The 24420-nt window shown below is 39.3% G+C and overlaps 1 protein-coding gene across 2 annotated transcripts in view; it reads left to right on the forward strand.

Annotated features, from left to right (window-relative positions):
- The window catches only part of KCNH5 (potassium voltage-gated channel subfamily H member 5), a 160635-nt gene that overhangs the window by 54171 nt on the left and 82044 nt on the right, over nt 1–24420 (forward strand). For both annotated transcript variants that reach the window (XM_062630747.1, XM_062630748.1), the window contains one exon: nt 7924–8353. In XM_062630747.1, the coding sequence (XP_062486731.1) occupies nt 7924–8353 (430 nt within the window). The remainder of the gene's footprint in view (nt 1–7923; nt 8354–24420) is intronic.

Consider the following 24420-nt stretch of genomic DNA (forward strand, 5'->3'; position numbering starts at 1 on the left):
TCAAACAGCCTGTACGTCCTCCTGGATTGTTCTCCTGCACTGCAAAGAATAGTATCTTCTGGATATGTGCCTGACGGCTCACCTGCTTGTTGTTGGCAAGACTCACTGTTTTGATTCCCCAAATCTGTAGGTACTGTGTTTCCTGTTACACTGTGTACCATCATGCAGTAACTGCTCAGAGAAGATTGGCCAAGGTTTACAAAACTGGTGCCTTTTTCACTGCTTCAATAGCAAATGCTGAGCTATACCTTGACTTTACAGAATCAGCTAAGTGATTTGGGTGATTTTTTAATGGTTTTGTTTGTTTGATTGTTTTTATAATTACTTCTAATGAGAGAAATGTAATGTAAGTTCTGTCCATGCTCTTTTAAATAAAGTATTTGGTCTGTATTTCAAAATGTACTAACATGTGATTAATCTGATGAGACACAGGGCCATGTGTAGTCCACAGGAGATACAGGCACATTCAGGGAATGGCTCCTTGTCTCCAAAATAGGTATGAGGAGTCACCCTGCCCTAAAATACCTATTTCCCACCATTGACTGTAATGACATCCTAGTGTGACTAGCGCTCACATGCAGATCCTTCCACAATACATTTTGGATTGAGATGATGCATCCTTCCCTTGAGACTGTATTTTCCTCACTTCAACTTTTCAGAGGATAAAAACAAAAACCGGAAAAAAAAAAAAAAGAGGTAAAACTTACGGGGACCTCTTGAGTCACGGGCTTTGGTGGGCAGATGCATCACATGACCCTTCTGATAAACTGGTCAAAATCCACCTTAACTCATGTTGTCTGCAAATGTCTTAATTTGCAATTGGTGCATGTGTCCCTGTGCTAGCCTTCTAGGTTAAATGTTTCTTTTCTTGCCTTCATGTTTATCTCATCTCCTTGATGTTCTTAGAATAGTCATGTTACGTCTGTCCTTCTGTGTGCGTTCCTCCCCTCTCCCTCCTATTTTCCTTTCCTTAATCTAAGCAAACTGACCTTGTCCAGAAACCCTGTTTATGAAATGCAACGAAAATTTTCTTGGCCATTCCAGCTGCCTCTCTGCACGGAGCTAAGTTAGAGTACATCTCTTTAGGGCAGTATGTATTACTCCAAGTACGGAATTCATCTTGGCTTTGTAATTGGGGTTTGTTTTTCTCCTCTTGATGGTGGAAGCACTCAACTGATCTGTCCTGGAACTACATTAACCTCTTCTGTGAGTGGAATCACTATGTGTCACTGTGGGATTAACTCATAGACCCAAATATTTCTTTTTCTCAATAATCTTCAGATAAAGATCTTTTTAGTTCTAGAGGTTTTTGTTAATTTGCCCTGTAATGGATGCCTTGAGACTGTATCATTAAGATTTATCGCACTTTCCTTTATTCCCACCCAGATACTCTTTGTACTTAAAGTGTGTTCCAAGGGTGTGCCATCAGCGTATTTTGTGATCCTGTAATATTCCTCTGTACTTCACAAAGCAACTGAGAGGTGCCATTTGTAACCCTTGCTAGACTTCCTTTTAATGGTTCCCATTTTGCTATCCTGTTGTCCCTCAACACCACCTAATTGTGGTTCCTGTTTTTTTGTGCTTCCTAATAATTTCCCCCCTTGCATTTCTGAAAGACTGCATTTATTTTATTTAGAAAATGGGGAGTTTTATCAAAGTAAGCTATCAGGAAAACTTGGCTAGATCCCAGCTAACCTAAGCTTAGAAAGCCTATGCACTGATTGCATTTTGATTTATCTCAGAGTTTCTAATTACTCTTTCCCTTAACATTTGTTCAAGTAATCTATCTGTTTATTTCCTTCTTGATGCATTACCTTTTCTGGAAAACATAAACATAATCCTTGAAAACTAAAGCTAAGAATTAATTGATTTTTAGCCCAAGCCTGGATTATTTTTACTTCATTGCAGCTTGGTTACTTTTGTTGTTCTTTTTTTCATTTATGAATGTGAAGAATCTTTGGGTGTTCGTTCTTTACAAGGAAAAGTTCAACCTGACATTTGGCAATTCTCACTTTATCTCTGTTCTTTATACCCTCTAAGGTGTAGCTTTCTGTTGATCCATTGTTTATTTCTTACAGATTGTCAGTTCTCTGGTTTTGTTTTCTTCCTTTGGGTGATTGCTTACACAATTATAACGCCAGCTTTACAAGTTTTTCTCCTTCTTTGAGACACAGCCTCTAGAAATTTTGTACGTTTTGCTGTAAGGACACTCAGGTGTTCTCTGCTGCCAGGTGTATGACCCTAATATCTCTCATGGTCCAGTTGTCTTCATGTGTGATTGTCTATAGCTCAGTATACTATCACTTATAATTTAACAGCTCTTGCTTTTTTGCGATCAAGAACCCCAATCCAGTTTTCTTTGTGATAGTTCCTTATTAACTGATTCAATTCCTTCTTCAAGCCAGTGAGGACTTCTGCAAAATTGCATCAAAACTAAATGTAGTGTAGCATCACCTTCTGTGGAGTAATTGGCTATTCAGTGAAGAAATAAGCATGCTATTAGATCTGTAGCAAATCTCAGTCTACTGTTATTAATAGCAGTTATTCTCCAAGCTCATATCGAGAGAGATAAGTCTCACATGGTGAGGCAGTGCTCTATAATATCTACCTCTATAATATATATCTCAGTAATAACATAATACAGGTTTGGATGCTACCCAGATCCAGGCTATCCAGGTTTCTAAGGATGGGTTTAATTTCTCCTCCTGTAAGCTGTGTAAGTGATAGGCTTTAGCTTCTTTGTATTCAGGGGGAGGGGAGAGAGAGAGCTCCAGGAGGTGATTCATCCCATCCCCAGCTGTCTGAGATGGATTGGGTGAATCACTCTCCTGACATGCCTCTTTCTTCACTTGCCACAGAGTAAAGCTGACTCTTCACATAGACCAAATAGTTGGCTGTAAGGCTGCAGCATTATGTAAGATCAATCCCACCCCAGCAGGGGAGGTAGAGCTCAGTTATGCCGTGTCTGTGTCTTGTTCAGGTGTGCTCAAACTCAGCTTACATGAAACCATTCTGTTCTTGCATGGAAATAAAGAGTTCAGCCTGGGCTACAAACTCCTCAGAGGATTTGATTGCTTTAATGGCTAGTTTTGTTATACGCAGATTAGTGTGACTGCTGCATTTAGCAATCCTAAGCATATTAGCTTAAATTTAGCTTGAGGTCTGTATATACTGCAGTCACACCTTTGACTGCAGTGGCAACATGCCCTACAGCATTTCATAGCAAGTTTCCAAGCTCTGGTTCTTGGCCACTATATAAAATCTCTAAAAACCACAATGTTCGGGGCATCAAAACACAGTGAATATTCTTCTGCTTTTCTTTTTTCCTCTGAGCTTTTCTGAGACAGTGTTTTCTGTTAAATGATGCAGTTAAGAGCCAGGAGGATTTCAGTTTTAGAACACATTTAAAATGTGTGTTTCTTTTTTTTTGTTACTATTGCTTATGTGTCCACAGCAAACAACAAATAAATGAAAAATCATGCAGTAAAATCTAATTGAAAAAGTGCCTAGAGTTAAAACCTCATTTTTTCTTAATAATTAAAAAAAAGAAAAAGCATGAAATTTACCACTTAAGCAAACTGGGATTTCATTTTGAGGTCTAAGCAGATTTTAGTGTATTTAGATGATAGAAAGTAATGGATGTTTTTGGTTTTATTTTACTTTTTAAAACTTCTATGCAATATATTCCTGCTGCAGAAAATTTATTAGATTAGCAAGTAAGCAACTGATTAAATCTTTAATGGCTTTTTAAAAGATGCAGCTCTGCTGTTCTGCTGCTTTACTGTAGAAGAGACTCCACTCTCTCTTTTCTGGTTTGCAAGGACATCTCTGGCACTCATACCAACTTCAACGATTTCCTGCACTTGTTAACTTTCATTTTCCTTTGGTGACAATGTTCCCTTTATCCTCTTGCATGTTTGGCTCTTGACCCGTTTATAACATGACTTTGACAGCTTCATCTTTCCTGTTGCCTGCAGTGCCAGAAATTCATTAAGTACAAGAGAATTTAGCTCCCTATTCTTGCTCGAGGTGTGGAGGTCTGTGCTCATGGCATATGTTGCAATTGCAGGAAATGTCTTTCTCAGTCTTGTGGTCAGAAAAGTTTAGCCAGGTGTAGACGCAGAACTTACACACTTCTTTCATCCTGGAAGACTAAAGTTTGATAATATGATAACATCTAGGATCTGAAATGGCAAGATTTGGGTAATTTTAATAGGAAGGAGTGATCCCTCTGCATTTCACACATCACACATCACCTGCTGTCATCACTTGTGCCTCCACTCTTAAACTGACTGTCCTTTCTTAGTATATCAAGGGAATCTGAGAACACAAGTTGCAAGGCACCTATGTCAATAAAGTTTGGCTTTGTTTAATCACAGATGGCTAATTAAATTCCAAAGTTGAATACCCATTCGTCAAAAATGTCTTTTTGGATAAATTTGACATTGTCCTTGTGGTTGCTTCAGCTGTCTAAATAGAAATAGTTGCATAAAAAGGGCTAGTTCAGAGCTACTGCTTGTGTCCTCTCCTGATCCAGTGGCCTTTGAAGTCACTCGAAAGTCATCTGTGGCTTGTACCTATAGCACTTAAGTCGATGACATGTATCAGTTAGGAATTTGATTCCAAACTTGCCACAAAAAATATATTCTGGAGTAGGCGGGCTTTCAGTTAAAAGATTTCTGCAGCTGGGATGATTGAAGATAAGCAAGTGGAATGTCTTCATCTGATTAAGACATGATCAAATACATTAGCCAAAACCTCAAGGGGCAGGATTGGATGGTTCATAACGTAATGAAATATTTTCAGTCAGAGAACACAGAAGAGCAGATATTACTGTCAGTTGGCCAGATTTACTAAATACTCAATGGAGTGACAAATGGTTCTCCCAAATGGTAGGACCTTCATATAAGGTCAAAAAATTTGAATTATTTACACAATGCTAGTATCAAATGGGATTACATGTTCCTTTCAACATTTCTAATAATCTGTCTGCTCCTTGAATACTGAGGTTACTTCAGTTAAAGCAGATGCTCATCCTTTAGAAGAAATATAAGAAAAATGAAATTAAAGGCAGACAACAATCTTTTGAACTTAGAATACTGAATTTCTTAATAGCCCGAACATGATTCAAGGCAGTTAATCTTTCACATAATTTCCACGAAAGAGATTGTTGCCAAATCTTAGGCAGTGCTCTGTGCATTTCCAGATATGAATTTATCATCAAACAATTGTTTTAAGTATAATGGTACTAGCTTGACTCAACCTAGTACTTAAAAAGTGCAATGCATCACATGTTCATTTAGAATGTGCTTAATTGCTCTTTCCTAGTTAGTGTTTTATGGAATAGCTTTTAAAGCTTCAAATATTGTCTTTATATTTTCCAAGATTAGAGTTGAAATGTGAATACTCAACAAATATCTCTCTGATTTTTCAGCCTTAAAGTAGTGGGTGAGACTGAACTCCCCTTAAGATTTATGGTGAAACTTGCTTAAATGAATTGATCTTTGGAAATAAAACATTTAGTGTCATTTAAAATGAAACATTTCTCTTTGTTTTATGCATAATAGATGTGATTGTGTTTAGGAAAAAGAAATAAAACAATCACAGCATAAAATCTCACCCAGACTTTGCTGCTAAACTGCCCATGTAACTTAGAGACAGATGTAATATGGACGGAGGACAGAGCATCAGACTGTAAACTCTCCTGTTTAAAGGCTGTCTTGGTTTGTGTTTGTGTAGCAGACAGTGCAGTGTAAGCCTTGCCCCTGGGACAAACATGAACTACTGGGTGAATAAAGGGGACTCCCAAGTTTAGATTCCAGGTCTCTAACTCCTTCCTTAGCCTTAATCTTGGTAATGAATAGTTACTCTTTTGAGTAAAATTATATGAAATAATGCATATCTAGGATCTGATAATTTCCTAATGCAATAGGATCTGATCCTACAAAAAAACCCACCCTGCTGTTTTCTCCCTCTTATTTCACAGCAAGTTGTAAACTTGCAGAATCAGTGTTAATTCACTGAAACACATGGCAGAATAATTTCATTAAATACACTATTAAAATACTCTGTAGTTTTCTTTTGTAATGTCGATACAGTTTCTGTGGGGTGTAACCTTCATTCAGGAGTACATTGACCCTGTCCATTGTGTAATGGACTTTGTAGGGTACTTCCTAATTTATTGGGCAAGTTCCTGTTCAGAGTGCCTCGCAGGCATCTATCCCAAAGCAAATAAATAGATATATATTTAGGTGGAAACAAGAATTGTAAATGAGATCTGTGTCTCGTGTAAATGCAAAATACAGAAATCAAATTGGGAAAATTCCGCTTTCCTCCATTGGTATTGAGCATCATGTGAGCTTGAATGCAAATATGAAACTTCAATTTATGAAGGATTTGGGGATCTGAAACAAATTCCAACAGGATTTGAAAAGCATACAAGAACTTTGTCGAACAGATTACCTCTAGAAATATCAGATGTATATTACCCTTCAAACATAAGTTGTGAAAAAAAGCAGAGGTGCAAAAGACATGAAAGTTTTTCTAGTATGGAAAACTCCAGAAACTTCAGACTTTTACTGTTTGATAATACTATTAGTCAGTATTTTGACTAGACTGATGTGATAATGATGCATAGAAAAGGGCAATTTAATCTTGGCACAATAAGTAGGAATGTTTGCCTCATTGCTTTCTATGTCTTAATTTCTCCTTTAAATTAAACGTCTTCAGCTTCTGAATGTTTTATATTAGAAACCTTTCTTTCCAAAAAAAAGGTTTGTAAAGAACCTTTTATTTTAAGCTATTAATTAAATGCACAATTTAAGTATATCATGGGATTGCAATAGATCAGGAACATGTTTTTCATCTCTTTTCGCATCTATAAACTCTATTAAAACACACTGCAAACCATTTGTGCATTGAGGAGGGTGTACATGTTTCTTGTTCCCTCTGCACTGTTTCTATTAACTTTTTGATGATTCGTCTGCTTCTTTTCCCTAAATATTTGTATTTCTATTTATTTGTACTTAGAATTATAGGCTTCGTTTATCATGTGTGAAAAAGAAACCAAAACACCCCAGAAATACTTGATTTAGGAAAATTCTGCAATGGCTGTTGATCAGAAAGGAAATTAATCTGATATACAAAGGAATGTGGTTTTCTTGCAAGTGCCTTGTGGTCTGTATTAACCCTCACTAAGAAGGGTGATGGGCCCACAGATGTTTGTTCCATATTCAGTGAGACTTCTTATAAATAATGAAATATCCAGAGTTATATTAGCTGTGGTAAAAGACAGTATGAGGTAAAAACTGTTGGACTAGAGGAGGTTACTCAGCTATTTTCTGGTAGATGAGGGTAACAATAAACAGATTTTTATGTAGTTACCCATTACAATTACTTCCTGACATTTCTCTGGAACATCTGTTAATGCTGAAGGTTGTTGAAGTAGGTGGACCCTTGTTTTGGCCAGAATAGCAATTCTCTGCTTGGATTTCATAGAATTCTGTTCTCTGAGAAGGTTTGAGAAGACTCTACTTGAATGGTGTAGTTCCATCTGTGATTGCTCTTCCTTCTTGAGGTCTAAACAGAGTATCTTATTACTTCAAACTGGCAAACATTTTGCAATAAACTCCTTTTTATAAGAAACATGCCATTTCTCACTTTGGATTACACAGAACTCTTCTGTTACGTGGAAAGACTGAGCTTGAATGAAGTAATTTATCCACCTAACGAGTGCCAAATTTGATTTACCCTGATGAGGACAAAAGTACTGGAGGGAAGGAGGGTTTGATCTTGTATTCTGTCATCTGGGGCATGAAAAAATTGAATAGGAAGATTTAAAGTAGATACGGGAATTGCTATACAGCCTTCTGTGTTAACCAGCAGGATATTTCAGATGAAATAATGATTTTCATTCTTTTCTAGGGGATCAGTAGCCTCTTCAGCTCCCTAAAAGTGGTACGTCTGCTACGACTCGGTCGAGTTGCCAGGAAGTTGGACCATTATCTGGAATATGGTGCTGCTGTACTGGTGCTGTTGGTGTGTGTATTTGGACTGGTGGCCCACTGGCTAGCCTGCATATGGTACAGCATCGGGGACTATGAAGTTATTGATGAAGTCACTAATACAATCAAAACAGATAGCTGGCTCTACCAGTTGGCACTGAGTATCGGGACACCATATCGATACAACACCACTGGCTCAGGGCAGTGGGAAGGAGGACCCAGTAAAGACTCCTTGTACATATCCTCTCTCTACTTTACCATGACAAGCCTTACAACAATAGGATTTGGAAACATAGCACCAACGACTGATGGAGAGAAGATTTTTTCAGTGGCCATGATGATGGTTGGCTGTAAGTAGAATTTCCTTTTATTGTGTTTAAGCAAAAGGTGGTGGTATAGCACACTTGATGTAAGCTTTCTTGACATCCTAAAATATCTGAAGTACATATAAATAATCATGAAATGAACTTGGAATTACTGAAAACAGGATATGAAATTATGTCGTTTATGTAGCTTTTAAATTGTTTATGAGAGCAAGGGTAATATGTTCATAAGTGTGCCCAGTGACAATCTTACATTGAGTTCAGGGCCTCTTTATGCTTCAAAGATGACTTTGAAAGGTCTTGGCTGGAATTTGGTTAGAAGTTACAATGTATGTTCAAATTCAGCTAACCTGACTGAGTTTTGCTTGTAAATTTGCAAAATGTTTGAATTTGGAAATGTTTGAAGCGTTTTTAGCCAATTCTTGACACGTTTAGTGATTCTATACAGTCGTTGTGTACTTTATGGCACTGGTTTGACTTACAAGGCCAGATTTTATATCCTGCGTGTGGTGACCTTTGTCTCCAGCAAAGCTAGAAATGAAGGAAGTAGTTAGGCATTATGTTGCACCTTTTCTCTGCTTCCTGCTATTTTGTAGCTCCGCTGAAATGGTTTAGAAACAATAGTGGTAAGGCACATTTCTCATTTCATGTGCTGCCAAGGTCAGATCACTGAGCAGCTCTCCAGATTAACAGAAATCTTCAAAATATAGTAAAGACTGCTGAAAATGTTCATAACATTTAGAATTATTTTTCTGTTAAATAAATAATTCTTATTTTTCTTATGCTTTTTGTTTTCTGAGCTACATGCAAGCACTAAGCAATTATGTAAAAAGAGAGCAACCAAAACCTTTTGAAAATAAAACCTACATAATCTCTCTGATAATTATCTCAGCTAACACTTTGAGCTCATCTCAGAGAAATACTGAACTATAAAAAGTTTTCTTGATGAAGTCTTTCTAGAGCTTTAGAAGATTAAAGCTATTTGTTTAGATTTTTAAATGCTTTTTTTAAAAAGTGGTTGTAGTTTAAGGACTCTGTTTGCAGCATGGTGCAATGAAATTTCTGCTGAACAGCATCTTTACACGATGGGTTGATGTGTTGCAAAATATTTCAAAGTCCATAAAAGCAAATCCCCAAGCTACAGCATTAATGAGCTATTGCAGTTAGGCCATAGAAAACCTATAGGTGCTGATTAGCCATTTGTTGAAACTGCTTTGTGGTATTTACAGAAGGCTGGGGATTTGGAGAATAAAGTGGATATAGCACATTTTAAATATTTAATATTTACTTCCCCTGTCTTCTGTGGGGAATTCTGTGCCCTGCAAAGGAGAGCCCCACAGGAGGAACTAAGCAGCTGTGGTAAATGATTTAGGGTAAGGTGAGAGCCCTAACTATTGTTGTTGTTCTTGTTGTTATTATTATTATTTTTATTATTATTGCCATACAGACATAATGAATAATAATAACAAACCAAAATAGATACATGGCCTCAATAAGTGAAAAGGAAGTGGAGATTATAACCTGCCCTGTATTTGGTCTAGGTGGATTGTTCTCTTGCTTTTTGATCTCTTAAACACGTTAAAGATGAGGAATACGCATAGCAGTATTAAGGTTGACATTTACAACAATCTATGTATGTGTCTATGTGTCATTGTCTGATTTAGTTTTCTTAGGTGTTACCTAAAAAATTATTAAATGTACATGTCAAAATTGTAAGTGGTACCTGTAAGCTTAGTTGTTGGGAAGCTGTGAGTAGGTTTATAGGCTTTTGGGCAAAGTCAAAAATAGAATCTAAAATTAAAGAAGCATGGCAAAAGGACAACTGTGTGGCTTATTGCATAAAAATAACGTCATCAGAATAATGTGGCTTCTCTTGTGAGTGAGGCGAAGAGCATTGTGGCATCAGTAAGGCTACAGACAGAAGAAACCTTTTTTTATCATTTGCAAGTGTAAAAATGCTCAATTATGATCAACTAGTTCAAGCGATTATTAATTATCAATGAAGATCTGAAGATGTTAAATTCATGCACAACAGTACAATGACTGCTTTTGAAATCTAAAGGGGTTGCTTGCAATATTTCTGCAAAGAGATCAGACATGCAGGATTGTAAAAGTATGCTTTTCAATGCCAGCTGCTGAAAGCATAACAGTGTGGACACAAAATCAGACAGGGAGGCACAAATAACCAATGGAAAATGCAATTTCTCAGGCACAGTTGCCGGTGAGGTTGGGAAAAGGATTTGGCCCCAAGAAAAGCTATAACTGAAAAATGAAAATTGAGTTTTCAAAACAAGATGTTACAGTTTTTCTTTTGAAACAGTGTTTTGACATAAGTGGTCATCAAGACTCCATTACAGTTCGATGAGTAAAACCTCTGGTCCCTGAACTCAGTCCTGTTGCAAGCAGACGAGAGACTGTGAAATGCCTTTGGTACCTTTCCTGAAGAAGTTTGCTAATACCAATAGTTGATATTGGCAGTGCCTTTTGTAACAGACTGTGCCAAAAAAATGTCTTAAACTTAACACTGAGATCAGAGACAGTAATTCATCAGAATCTCAGCTGCCTACTCATGCAAACTGCAGATACAAAAGAAAACCTACTTTGCGTTGTCAGTTAGCAGCAGCTTGTTCTGCAAGCCCAAGTTTCCTATTCATGCTGGCAAAGTTATCAGGACCAGGGAGGAGTATTTGGAGAGATTTGCAAATCCTTCTGGTGGGCAGGATTGCAAAATGGTGTACTTGTTAAAAATAGCTAAATTAAGATCGGTAGCTGCTGATCAAGCATTGCTTGTTGCAGGGCAGTGGTGAGGGAAACCTAGATGAATGGGGATGCTTTTCAGTTTGATTGGCAGTTTGGCACTTGGTTTTTCACTGAGGACAGGATTGAGAAGGATATTTAGACCGAAATACATCACCTGTGTTGCAAGAAATCGCTCTCTGAATAACTTAACCTCATCTTGTGCAGCTTACTTCAGATTTCTTTTTGCCTCACTTGCTTTTTGTTGGTGTCCAGTGCTGTTCACCACCATTTTTTGTGTAGCTTTTTGACACTTCAAAAGCTAAAAATAGCAAACATAAAGCATCCTATGACAAGGGAGCAAGGCTTTTACAAGGGTTATTGCTTAAATACCTATTGTGCTGCATAAAGTTGTTGAATATGTATTGATAATCTGATTTCTATAGCTCCTTTTGTGTTGATATAGGTCATTTTGTCCCCTCTCTATGCAGAGCAGAACAAATAGGTGTGTCCATCAGAGCCTCTGAAAGGACAAGGAATCATTTATCACTCAGGAAGGACCTTTCTTATAAACCTTCCATTATCTTCTGTCTGCTCACAGCCTGCAGCAAGAATCTGTCTCAGTTGCTGCATGTTGCTCTAGCTCAGTCCAAAGGCAGGCTTTAGGCTTCTGCAGCCATAGATGTAGATGTAAAACTAAAAAGGAATGTATTAAGAAAGAAGCCAGAAAGATACTTCTGCTTTGTCCACCATTACTACTTTGTAACTCAGCATAGACAGGACTTCAGTGTTCAGAGAGCCTGTAAAAGGGAAGAGGCGTTTTGGGGAAGGTGGCTTTCAGAATTCAAGAGAGATGGGGCTTTCTGAAGAAACAAGTGTGATTGTTTAAATGACAGCAGTTGGTGTACTGCTGTGTGTCTTCTTCCCCTCTGTGATTCCACTGCGAACAAAGTGGCCAGCTTCTCGGGGTCCTGGTTTTGGCTGGGACAGAGTTAATTTTCTTCCTAGTAGCTAGTATAGTGCTGTGCTCTGCATTTAGGATGAAAATAATGTTGGTAACACACTGATGTTTTAGTTGTCACTGAGCAGCACTTGCACCAAGTTGTAGCCTTTTCAGCTTCTTGTGCCCTGCCAGCGAGTAGGCTGGGGATACACAAGCTGTTGGGAGGGGAAACAGCCAGGACCCCAATGGGCCAGATGAATATTCCATACCATATGATGTCATGCTGAACAATAAAACTGGAGGGATCTGGCTAGCAGGGTGTCAGTCTGCTTCTCAGGGTCTAGTTGGGCGTCAGTGGGTGGTAAGCAATTGCATTCTGCGTCACTTTTTCTGTATATTTTTTCTCTTTGTTATTATTCTTTTCACTTCCTTGTCCATTCTATTAAACTGTCTTTATCTCAACCCATGAGTTTCACCTATTTTGTGATTCTCTCCCCCATCCCACTGGGAGGTGAGTGAGCAAGCAGCTGTGTGGTGTTTAGCTGCCTGCCAGGTTAAACCACAACACCCACTTTTGCATGCTTCTTATGTCACCTGGAGCAATCAATTTGCCCCTGTCTGTGTGCAGCAATGAAATTGCTCTGAAATGACACAGAGCACATTGGAGAGTCAGTCTAGCCACATAAATATGGCATTTACAGGAGTTTATTTGTCCAGCTCAGTGGGCCCTACCAAGCGTGTACTTCATCTAAGCAACAACAGAAATTTAATATGTTCAATTGGTCACTGAAATGCTCCAGTGATCCTTGTTGCAAGGGAAGGTCAGAACAAGATAGCAAAGGCAGGAGTGTCAATGTACATTGAATACTTCACTGTTTCTCAGGATGTGAAAGTTCCACAAGAATCCCTCAGTCATCCATCAATTCTCTGAAGAGCTGAGAAAAGGTGCTTTGTTGTTCTTTCTGTGGGGAGATACTTGTATCTCATATGTGTAGGTTGCTTTGGCTTGTTTACTTCCACATTTCTGGGGAGGTGGTTGTAGAGAGAGAGAAAATATTTTTCAATAAGTGGTTTTAAATTATGATGAAGGCAGGCTTGTTAATTCAAATTGGTTTTGTGTATGAGCAGAAGAATTTGTTGTGGTTATTGTACAGGATACCTTCTCTGGAAAACTGGTCATTTCTGCCAACTATTGGAGCAATTTCAAGGCAGCATTTTAAAAAACTCAGTTTCTAATTTCATGGATTAAAATGCTGACTTCTTGTTTTCATCTTAAAAATACCCATGTTGACAATTTGCAGGTTGGAAAAGAGACATCAGTGCTGACACTTTGACCCCATGTTGTTACTGTTCAGGGAAGAGCTGATGAAGGAGAGGATGGGTGGGCTCCTCTTGATAGATTGCTCTGCTTTTCAATTTACTACACAGAGAGAATAGGACACCTTCTTTCCTATTGAGATTAGGTGAGATGCTGTCATCTGAGCCACCTCTGGTTCTAAAATCTCCCTTTTGAGCGAATGATGCTGAAAGGCTGCTGATTGTTCATTGTATTCCCCCTTGCTGCTGCTCAGCTTTTGCTTTGGAGTTGTGACATGGACTGCCACAGACTGCCAGTCATTTCTCCATTGATCTGCCAAAACCTAATTCATTATTCAAGTGAGTTCTTTCATTGTTCAAGTAACATTCATCAGTTCCCTGTCAATATATAGTAGTTAGCCACTTGGGTGCTGTTTGCATGAATCATGGAGGTTTATCTAGTAAATTTGTTAAGCAGTGGCTAAGCCCACACACTGACAAAACAGTGTACAACTGTAGGAGAATGCTTGTCTGGCAGACTTCCAGACAAACAATCCCAGGAGTCCATAGGATTTAATTTTTGATCCCAAGGAAAATGTATATGTGAGATAGCACCTTCTAGCAAAAGTGGTTAACATAGATTAAATCATAATTTTCTACAGCAACAGAAAGTAATGTGAGAAGGCTTTACATGTATAGGAATTCATAGGCTTGAGTGTTTAGCTATGGTTGAAATCCAACTCTGCACTAAGGGCGTCCTACAGGAGTCAATCCTATGTAAGGGCGTTTTCTTTTCCTACAGAGATGTGGGTTATGGGAGAGACATGGCTCTGCACTGCCTGTCCAGAAGCTGCAGATGGGTTTGACCTCTTCAGCAGTAGAGGACTTACACCAGTTTTGTGCTGTTCCTCATAGTTTCTTATAACGTGAGACAGTGGATGGAAACGTCTCTCTGATCAAGAGCATGGCCTCTCTAGTGAGATTTTAATTGTTTCAGGTACAGATGTGACCCCCAAACTGCATTAGGCAGGTGGAGTGCAGGATGCTTCCACAGCAATCGGTGTGAAGTGGCTGAATTGCTGGGTGACAGCCTGCACACCTTGGAGGGATCACTTGCAGGTTGGACCTAGTTTTGAATGTCCTACAGAATTTGGCCCCTTGAAGGAGGGATGAAACAGCTTCTTACTTCTTCATGGTCTTCTACATTGCAGTGTGAATCTACCACATAGTTTAGTAAAACTGCCATGATACATCCTACTGATAGGAAGACGAAGGCACAAGGGTGCTTCTAAACTATGAGCTCTTCTGTGTGCAGCTAATTCCCTCCTGCTTCTCTGCACAAGCATGCATCCACCTGGAAAGGCTGAAACTCAGCTGTACATTAACAACTATGTTTCAAAGGCAGAGCACTTTATTTAGAGATGGTGGAGATTGTTAGTTTCCAGTTGGACTTCTAAGAGAAGTAGGGCTAATGGAGGAGGAGATGTTGATGTTGGGACTGCCTTGCAGTAAAGAACTTCTTGACCCATAGTGATTTTAAACACTGAGACAGGGTGCCAAATATTTTCCCAAAAGGGCTGATTTCAGTGCATTTCTAGCTGTCTTGTTCTGGCCTGCTGGCATTTGGCCTCGTCACCAGTATCCCACTGGATGAAATAACAGGAGTAAAGCTGTGCATCACTGTCTTTGAAGTGAGTATATCATGATATTTCAGAGCTTGAAGAAAGGTTCTTAAACAGTGCCAAGACACCTAGAAGATTAGGGGTAAAGATTTCTGTATGACTAAGTCAGTGGTAACAGCTGTAAGTGAAACTGGGGATAAATTTATTAGTTTAATACTTCAGATGAGGCAATGAGAAAGGTGATGAGTTCTTTGACATCCACATCAAGAGAGAGTAAAACTATTCATTCACATTTACCCATCAGTGCAGACAGAAGGAAGTGACACAGGAAGTTGCATGAAGTTGCCTTGCAAGTCGGAATTTCCACTTCTGAGTGTCATTGAAAAGTATTTTGACACTACTGGGCTGCTGGACCATAGTCCAAGCGCTATCAGTTCTGAAAAGCAACAATATAATGATTTTTCTGTGATATCTTTTAATTATTAGCACTCTCACTTATGTTTCGCAGCTGGAGCAGATGAAAAGTGTCCAGGCAAAGTTTTGGTCTCAGTGCAGCAGCTGAATTTGGCAATCTTAATATTCTCTGAACAGCTGGATGGAAGAGGTTTAGACTATAAATGTTGCAGTAGCCTATAGTAAAAACCAAGTTACTCTTAGGAAGTAAAAGATCTAGTATCATCCACTTTTTCATGAAGCTTTTGTCTAAGAATGAGATTGGGGTGGCTAAAACAAGGGTAATTGGGGGACATATGCTCTTTGTTTTGCATTAACTCTGACATGGCAGTTTTAGATATTCAGGTTCTAGCTTATAGCAAAATCATGTGTCTTTACATAATGAGCTTTCAAATGGTAAAATAGCCTCCTTGGGAAGCTTTATGGGATTTTTTTTTGTCTTTTGCAAGGTTACAGGAGTGTGGATTTGTATAAGCTTTACTTTTATAATCATTGGCTTGATATGTTTAAATTAATTTATGGTATCAAGAGAGATGGGGCAGCGAGTGGGAGAGGTAAGAATGAAGTAAGAAATGTTATTTCATGCAATTGAGCTATGTTATTTAAAATAACTGAAAGTTGCTATTAAAGAAATGAAACATAAATGTGGAAAATCAACCTTTACACAGTGTTCTTGCTCACACACAGTGCAAGCAACCACATGAGATGTTCCCAGTGGGATTATCAGGTTGCCCTAGATAACTCATAACATCTGTATCTCTCAGGAAGCAAAAAGTTTTAATTAATCCAACTAGATCAGCAGATATATCTGACTAGCTCATAACACAGCACAGCTTTATAGCATATTGTGCTAGAGGGATAAACAAATCTTAGACAAAAGATAACCCCCAAGATATTATACCCCTTGTGTGGAAGGGGTTATGGATATTGTTCATGTTTTTCTGTTCTGATATTTCAAAAAAGCCAAGTGAATGATCTACTCCTGTTTCTGCACAGAGATCCTAGTAAATCTGCAGGGCTTAATTTTGTATACTCATGAGATAATACCCATGCATGGTTGGCATTCAAAAGGGAGAGTTACCCAAGTAAGTCAGGCCAGTTACTCAGGGAGGTCCTGTCTGATTTTGGTGGAGCTGTGCTCCTCTGTGGTCACTACTTTTCAGTGGGTAAAACAGGTACTTTCTGTTAAATCCCTTTAATATTGGCCTAAATTTACTTGCATACAAGTGCTATGAAAGTTGTTAGGATTGGCAGTGGAGTGAAGAGACAGGTTGTTTTGGGAAGTGTCCCACTGTAGAAAGCTGAATCATACTAGGCCTTAAAACATTTATTTTTTTTCCCAGGTCATTGAAGAGATCTTCTTGCCTAAATTTTATTAGGTTGAATTTCAGAACTGGAAAACTATGTGACATCGTTGCACATCCAGAGAGGCTAATAGAGTTGGGGGGTTGGGGGGGTGGTTACTGTTTTTGTAGAAGAAATAAAAAGCTGGAGTCTCTGGGGGGAGTTCATTATTGCACTACTGCCTGTGGTACTGTAACACGTTTGGTGCTACTGAGAGATACAAGGTAATTGGATAAAAGATGACAGATACTAGTTCTTGGTTTGTCATTGCTTCATTTTTGTAGGTCTGAAGTAGTACAATGTTCATGTTCATCCTGAAAATACTGAGAGCACGGAGGTCTGAGCTTGCACATCTCTTGTCTTCATTCATCTTTCCTGCAGCTTTTTCTGCAAGAACCTTAATAGAAATGGGATTTTTTTTTCTGCTGATGAAAGCATATCCTATGTTAGAGTATGAATGCAGGTGCCTCCTTAAAGAGCTTTACCCATTTCCTTTCAGTTTGGAGAAAGGACAAGATAGCATCCAAAATAACATCACTCTCTGGGTATCTGCTGTGCATCCCAGACAGTCAAATGAACAAAAACCCAGCAAATCCAGTTGTGCTTCAGTAGGAATATTTTAGTCATGAATGATTAAAACTAACTTTTTTTTCCACTGGCCAGCAGCCAGGGTGGATTAATCAAGATGAGTTCATGGCAAATTCATCTGATTTCTTTCTTTGACAAAATAAATGTCTAGTGAACAAGGAGAATTTAGTAGATATGCTATAACTGAACATATTTACAAGTCTGACACTTGTCTACATAGTGGTCTCATAGAAAACAAGTGAAAGATGATCTCAACACAGTCATAATAAAGTTGGTGATAAATGATTTAAAAAATCTCTCTCAAAAAGTAATCTAGGGCATCACAGAATACAGAGAGAACATCAGAAGAGTTACGGGAAGGGTTGCAGGTGATTTAGTGGACAACATCAGAACCCATACTGATCCGGATAAATTGAAAAGGTGGCTCGAAATCAGCAAGGTGAATGGCAATAAAGACAAGTGCAATGAAGCATGTGTAAGGAGGGCAAATCAAATGTATAAGTGCAGTGTAGGAAATAACTGGTTAGCTGCTGTGAGGCTGGAGAGGATCTTGGAAAAGAGACTGGGGAAGTGGTAGGCAACTGCAGACTGAATGTAACAAAACACTGGACTAAAACCTAAATCTCACTCTGGAAAGTATCAGGAGCAGCATCATAGGCAATCCAAAGACAACATTTATTCCACTGGGATCAGTGCTGGTGAGACATCTTTTTGGATATTTTATAGAGGGCTTTAAGAAAGCTGTAGAGTAGCTGTAGAGAGAGATCAATAAAATTCTGTTATGAGACAGGATCTCAGGGGAACAGTTGAAGGAACTGATTTTGGTTTAAGCTGATGGAAGCTGAAGGGGAACATGAAGATTGACTTCTAACATGGAAAGGGTGTGTTTGAATGGGGAAAAAACATTGGTCCTCTAAGTTTTCCAAAGAGCTCCCAGATCAGTTAGGAGGAGATGAAAGACTAATGTTAGAAACAAGGGTTCCCACCAAAACTTTTCACCTGTGGTATGAATCAAACTATAGGCAAAGCCATTAACAGATTTGGTAGACTCCATTTCATCAATGAGTATCTGTCAGGCTTGCTCCAGGTATCCTTGCTCCTGCCTCAATATGCCTCGGCATATTGACCAGACAATTCCTTGAGGTCCCTCCCAGCCTTACATCTCTCCCTGATTGCCGACAGAATCATAGAATCGTAGAATAGGGTTGGAAAGGACCTTAAGAACATCAAGTTCCAACCCCCCTGCCATGGCCAGGGACACCTCACACTAAACCGTACCACCCAAGGCCTCGTCCAACCAGGTCTTGAACACTGCCAGGGATGGAGCATTCAAAACCTCCCTGGGCAACCTATTCCAGTGCCTCACCACCCTAACAGGAAAGAATTTCCTCCTTATATCCAAACTAAGCTTCCCCTGTTTAAGTTTTAACCCGTTACCCCTTGTCCTATCGCTACAGTCCCTAATGAAGAGTCCCTGTCCAGTGTCATTATAGGCCCCCTTCAGATACTGGAAGTGCTATGAGGTCTCCATACAGCCTTCAGGCTGAACAGCCCCAACTTTCTCAGCCTATCTTCATACGGGAGGTGCTCCAGTCCCCTGATCATCCTCGTGGCTCTTCTCTGGACTTGTTCCAACAGTTCCATGTCCTTTTTATATTGAGGACACCAGAACTGCACACAATACTCCAAGTGAGGTCTCCCGAGAGCAGAGGGGCAGGATCACCTCCTTTGACCTGCTGGTCACGCTCCTTTTGATGCAGCCCAGGATACGGTTGGCTTTCTGGGCTGCGAGCACACACTGAAGCCAGCTCATGTTCATTTTCTCATCAACCAACAACCCCAAGTCCTTCTCCGCAGGGCTGCTCTGAATCTCTTCTCTGCCCAACCTGTAGCTGTGCCTGGGATTGCTCTGACCCAGGTGTAGGACCTTGCACTTGGCATGGTTAAACTTCATGAGGTTGGCATCAGCCCACCTCACAAGCGTGTCAAGGTCCCTCTGGATGGCATTTCTTCCCTCCAGCGTATCAACCGAACCACACAGCTTGGTGTCATCAGCAGACTTGCTGAGGGCGCACTCAATCCCACTGTCCAAGTCAGCGACGAAGATATTAAACAAGTCCTGTCCCAACACCGATCCCTGAGGAATGCCACTCGTTACTGTTCTCCAGCTGGACATTGAGCCATTGACCACAACTCTTTGTGTGCAGCCATCCAGGCAGTTCTTTATCCACCGAGTGGTCCATCCATCAAATTGATGTCTCTCCAATTTAGAGACAAGGATGTCGTGTGGGACAGTGTCGAACACTTGCACAAGTCCAGGTAGATGACATCAACTGATCTACCCCTGTCCATCAGTTCTGTAGCCCCATCATAGAAGGCCACCAAACTGGTCAGGCAGGATTTCCCCTTAGTGAAGCCATGCTGGCTGTCACTAAGCACCTTGTTGCTTTTCATGTGCCTTAGCATGCCTTCCAGGAGAATCTGCTCCAAGATTTTGCCAGGCATAGAGGTGAGACTGACTGGTCTGTAATTCCCTGGGTCATCCATTTTCCCCTTCTTGAAAATGGGGGTTATATTTCCCTTTTTCCAGTTGTCAGAACTTCACCTGACTGCCATGATTTATCAAATATGATGGCCAGCGGCTTCGCAACTTCATTTGCCAGCTCCTTCAGGACCCGCAGATGGATCTCATCAGGTCCCATGGACTTGTGCACATTCAGATTTTTAAGATGGTCTCGAACCAGATCCTCTCCTGCAGTGGGCCCAAGGTCTTCATTCTCACAGTCCCTGCGTCTGCCTTCCAAGACTTGGGTTGTTTGGTCAGAGCCTTTGCCAGTGAAGACCGAGGCAAAGAAGTCATTAAGAACCTCAGCCTTCTCCAAATCCTGTGTCGCCAGTTCTCCCGAGAGCTTCCTGAGGGGGCCTACGTTCTCCCTAGTCCATTTTTTATTTGCTATCTACCTGTAGAATCCCTTCCTGTTATCCTTAATATCCCTAGTCAAGTTTAATTCTAACTTAGCTTTCCTAACCTGGTCCCTAGCTTCCCAGACAACATCCCTGTACTCTTCCCAGGCTGCCTGTCCTTGCTTCCACTTTTTATAAGCCTCTTTTTTCATTTGAATTTTCCTCAGCAAATAATGTACAGCTGAAAACCTCTGTTACATGCTAAGAAAGGTAAAGCTAGCAAAGCTCACTTTCTCTAGGTGGTTAACCATCCTTTAATATTCAGTGATCTTTAATGTTCCACGATGTAGCCGCTACATGTTTGCATTGCATATTTATCATGTATTGCCTCTCTGTTTGAAATGTAAAATGTGCATTCATATGCTGGGGTACACTCATCACGGGAAATTTCTGCTCCTTGTGGAAATGATGTTGTCATCCAAATTGTGCAAGGCAGTGAGAGATGAATGGGGGTGTCCAACACCAAGACAAAGTTTCAGTGGGATTTTTTTCTCAAGTACAAAGGTTGCATGACAGCATTCGTATTCTTTAACAGGTTTGGAAGGCATTGTTTGGGGATGACAAATCTTGATCCAGTTATTTATGGAAAAAGAACCTGTTCTCACTGTGGGTCTGAATCAACTCCATCTGCAGGAAACAGGAAAAGTAATTTCAGAAGAGGAGTTTGACCTTTTTTTGCTTTAAAAGTTTTTATTGCTGAAATACAGCTCTCAGCTAAATATTCTTCCCTCAGTGTTTTCATCAGCACTTTTTCATTAAGAAAAAAAAATACACTAAAGAACGATAAAATATTAATTTTATTTTGGAAAATTTATTTTCCTCTCTTTTTTTCCTGAGTTTATCCCTTTAATTTTTTTTTTTTTTTTTAAATTCAAAATCTTTTGGTATTACCCACTGGAAAAATAGTAGAAGGATGAAAGTAGAATCTTCCTTAAAGAGTGAGAAAAAAGAGAAAGAGATTTGGGAGTAGTTTTCTGATTTTCAACAATTTTTCTCTTTTCCAGGGGAAACTAAGCAAGCAGGTAAGAGAGTGAAGGCCAGCAGTTAAAAATGCTGGCAGATTAATAAACTTTTATCTTATTTTGTTTATAGTTATGTTGCATAACAACATGAAGGAATTTCTAACAGAGTAGAACATCTAATTTCTTATAAAGTATATCATGAAAATTAAAGCATATTTCAAAGCTATATTGTGAAGTGTAACCAGAATTGAAATGGGATAAAGTTGATGGAAAAGGGGTTATAAATCTCTGTCATTTCTACATGGTGATGTGACAATTAGAGGTGGCTTGGAGGTGAAATTCTTCTCCAGGAAAAAGCCCATCTCTATGGAAATGGCATGGTGTCAGCTTTTTCTCAGGGAAAGATGGTTAGTTTTGAGGTAAAAGGCCCTTAAACTGAGATCTTTCCTGAAGGTGGGACACTGGATATCCACGTCCTTTCAAAGTTTTTATTTGTCCCTGCACATGCTGCAGTAATGGTAGCAGCTCTGGAAAAATTATAATTCTAAAAATGTATTGGCAAGGTTAAGCAGCTGAAAACATTATCAATTGTCCTAATGGCAAACCTTACCTGCCTTTGGATGGGGTGTTGCATCCTAAATCTCATCTCTCTTGCCTCACATGTGATCGAGTGACGTTAGATTAAAGTCTAGGATGGCAGAGCAAGGTGTGATAAATTCTCATCTATTTTTTAAATACATTTATTCAGGTCCTTAGGTCCTTCCTGAACCTAGGACCTTAAATATGTGGTGTTTTTTGAGCCCTCGAATAGTCCCACTGACCTCATTGTTGCTTAATGAGAGCTTACCTTCTAAGTGTTTTTCTGGCCACAAGCCATAATGAAACGAACATTTCTGACATTTAAGGTTTATGGGTGGATCTTCCAAATATAGTGGAGAGAGAATTAGGAGGGTTGAGTCCCGTTTGACGGTCACTAGGACTCATGCCTAAAATTCATGTAGGCCTATTGTAAAACTTAACCATCCATTTCAGTGAGATCCCATGTATGGAAATTGACTTTTATTTCATTTCTTTACATGATAGATTTAAGTGATCACCTGCTTAGTAAAGACATGGGAGCAAACTGCCATTCCTTTATATGGTGAAGGGAGTAGCTTCATTTGCCATTATTCCTCCTAGAGCAGAAACATTCTAAAGCATGGAATATGAATGAATGCTTCCACTCCATTATTTTTGAATAGGAAATTGAGGCATATGGAAGGTTACTACTGTGCCTTATAATGCAGACATTTCCTGCTCAAATTAATACTCCAACTATGTAAAGGAAATGTAACTTTCTAGTTAATCAATTGCAATCTTTCTACGTTAGCACTTAGAAAAAAAATGGAGAAAAAAAAGAAAGTAAGGTAAAAAAGAAGTTCAGAAAAAAGCTGCTGGCTGAAATAAAATGGGGGTGAAAATTGGTCACAAGAGATGGAGCTTGTAATCACATCTCTTTGTCTGAAGATGAATGAGGTAAGGGAGGGGAGAAGCGGAAAACAATTGTGAGGTGCCTACAACCCCTGTGGCATGGTCACAGCCCTTTAGGTATGTAGGCCACCTTCCCTTTCCCCATGCACAAGGTAATTTTAGCAGAGAGGTCAGTTTAGTGACATGGAAGACCTGTGTGCATGTGCTTGCGTGTAATTGACCGTGTTGAGCCCTGTCACATATGTTTCGGTTGTAGCACAGGCTTGAAGGCTGGTCCTGCTGAGAAGCAAAATACAGGTGATACTGCTGGTGTCTCCTGGGACCTTGTGGGAGCTTCTGTGGTTGATCTACATTTTTATTCCTCGGGTAGGAGTAGGCAGAGGCTCATAGTTGCACCCTTTTGGGAAGTTTATGGTTAGCATTGGCTGTGAAACGGGATTTCAAATAGCAGAATAAGAGAGGTTTATCTGAAGCATTAATTTTCATTTCAAAATAATAAATCTTCATTGCCAGAACTTCCTTAGCATTTCTCAGGGATCATAACAGATGCATATTATTTTTTGTTGCATTGATGGGCTTTGGAGCAGGAGTACAATTTTGGGATGCTTGTGACTTCATAGATCCTACAGCCTGCTTTGGCAATTTCTTTTATTCCAAGCTTCAGAGTAGGACCTAGCGCTGCAGTTGTTTTGCATATTCTACCAACTGCTAAAGGAGCAATCCAGGAATGCACAATCTTAAATCAACCTTCTGTGTAACCTGTTAAAAAAACTCCAAACAAACCAACCCAGGAATGTCAGCAAATATTAATGAATTAAATCCTAAAGTGCTTTGCTAAATGGAAGATTTAGTGATAAATATTGGGGCCCTCACAAGTAAACTACTCTCTAGCTGTCTTAGGAACAAGTGAGATTAAAACTCGCCTGCATTACAGACAGAGTAGTGAGAAAATTATCTGTATGTTTTAAACATGGGTATGTTTTTGTTTAAATGCTTCTATAATCACCACAAGCCGTTAAATACTTCTAAATGTCTGCTATATTATAAGGGGTGATTAGAGGCTTTGGAAGGTGTTTAATGGAAACTGCATCAGTGTTGTACACCCACATGAACACACAGAAGAGGAGGGAAAGAAAGCCGAGCTGAGCAGATTTGAGCAAGCCTAATTACTCAAATTGTTGTTGGTTTTACAGTCTATTATTGATATACAAGCATGCTGCTGAAGAATTAGTAATCTAAAACATTACAGTTCATTAGAGTTTTTAGTGATGCTCTAATAGCCATGCTCCATCTGGATGATAATAATAAATAATGGACTGTAGAAAAGTTATGCATCCTCACGTTATAATCCATTTTCAGCCAGCTGAAAAAGCAACAAAGAGGATGTTTGCTGAAATATATCACTTGACGGTTATAAATCAAAGGGAACAGAGTCCTCTGTTCTTTATCACTGCACCAGAGATTTATTCCTTTCTCCTTTGCATGCTGTACAAATATTTCTGACTGAATTTATACTTTGGATAAAGGCACATCATCATGTCAATATGACACAGACGTTGGTGCAGTGCCATAACATTTTTAATGCGGTTTATGGTGCTACAGTAAGAATGTAAGAATGAATGAGACTTTCTCATAGTTTATTGTCTTTCAGTTTATAATGGTAGCAACAAAGTACCTTTACATATAATGGCAGGTTGTTAACTAATGTGTTTTCAT

Source organism: Pezoporus occidentalis, unplaced genomic scaffold (assembly GCF_034315485.1).
Source record: "Pezoporus occidentalis ecotype Australia unplaced genomic scaffold, CSIRO_AGI_Poc_V1 ctg36, whole genome shotgun sequence".
NCBI lineage: Eukaryota > Metazoa > Chordata > Aves > Psittaciformes > Psittacidae > Pezoporus > Pezoporus occidentalis.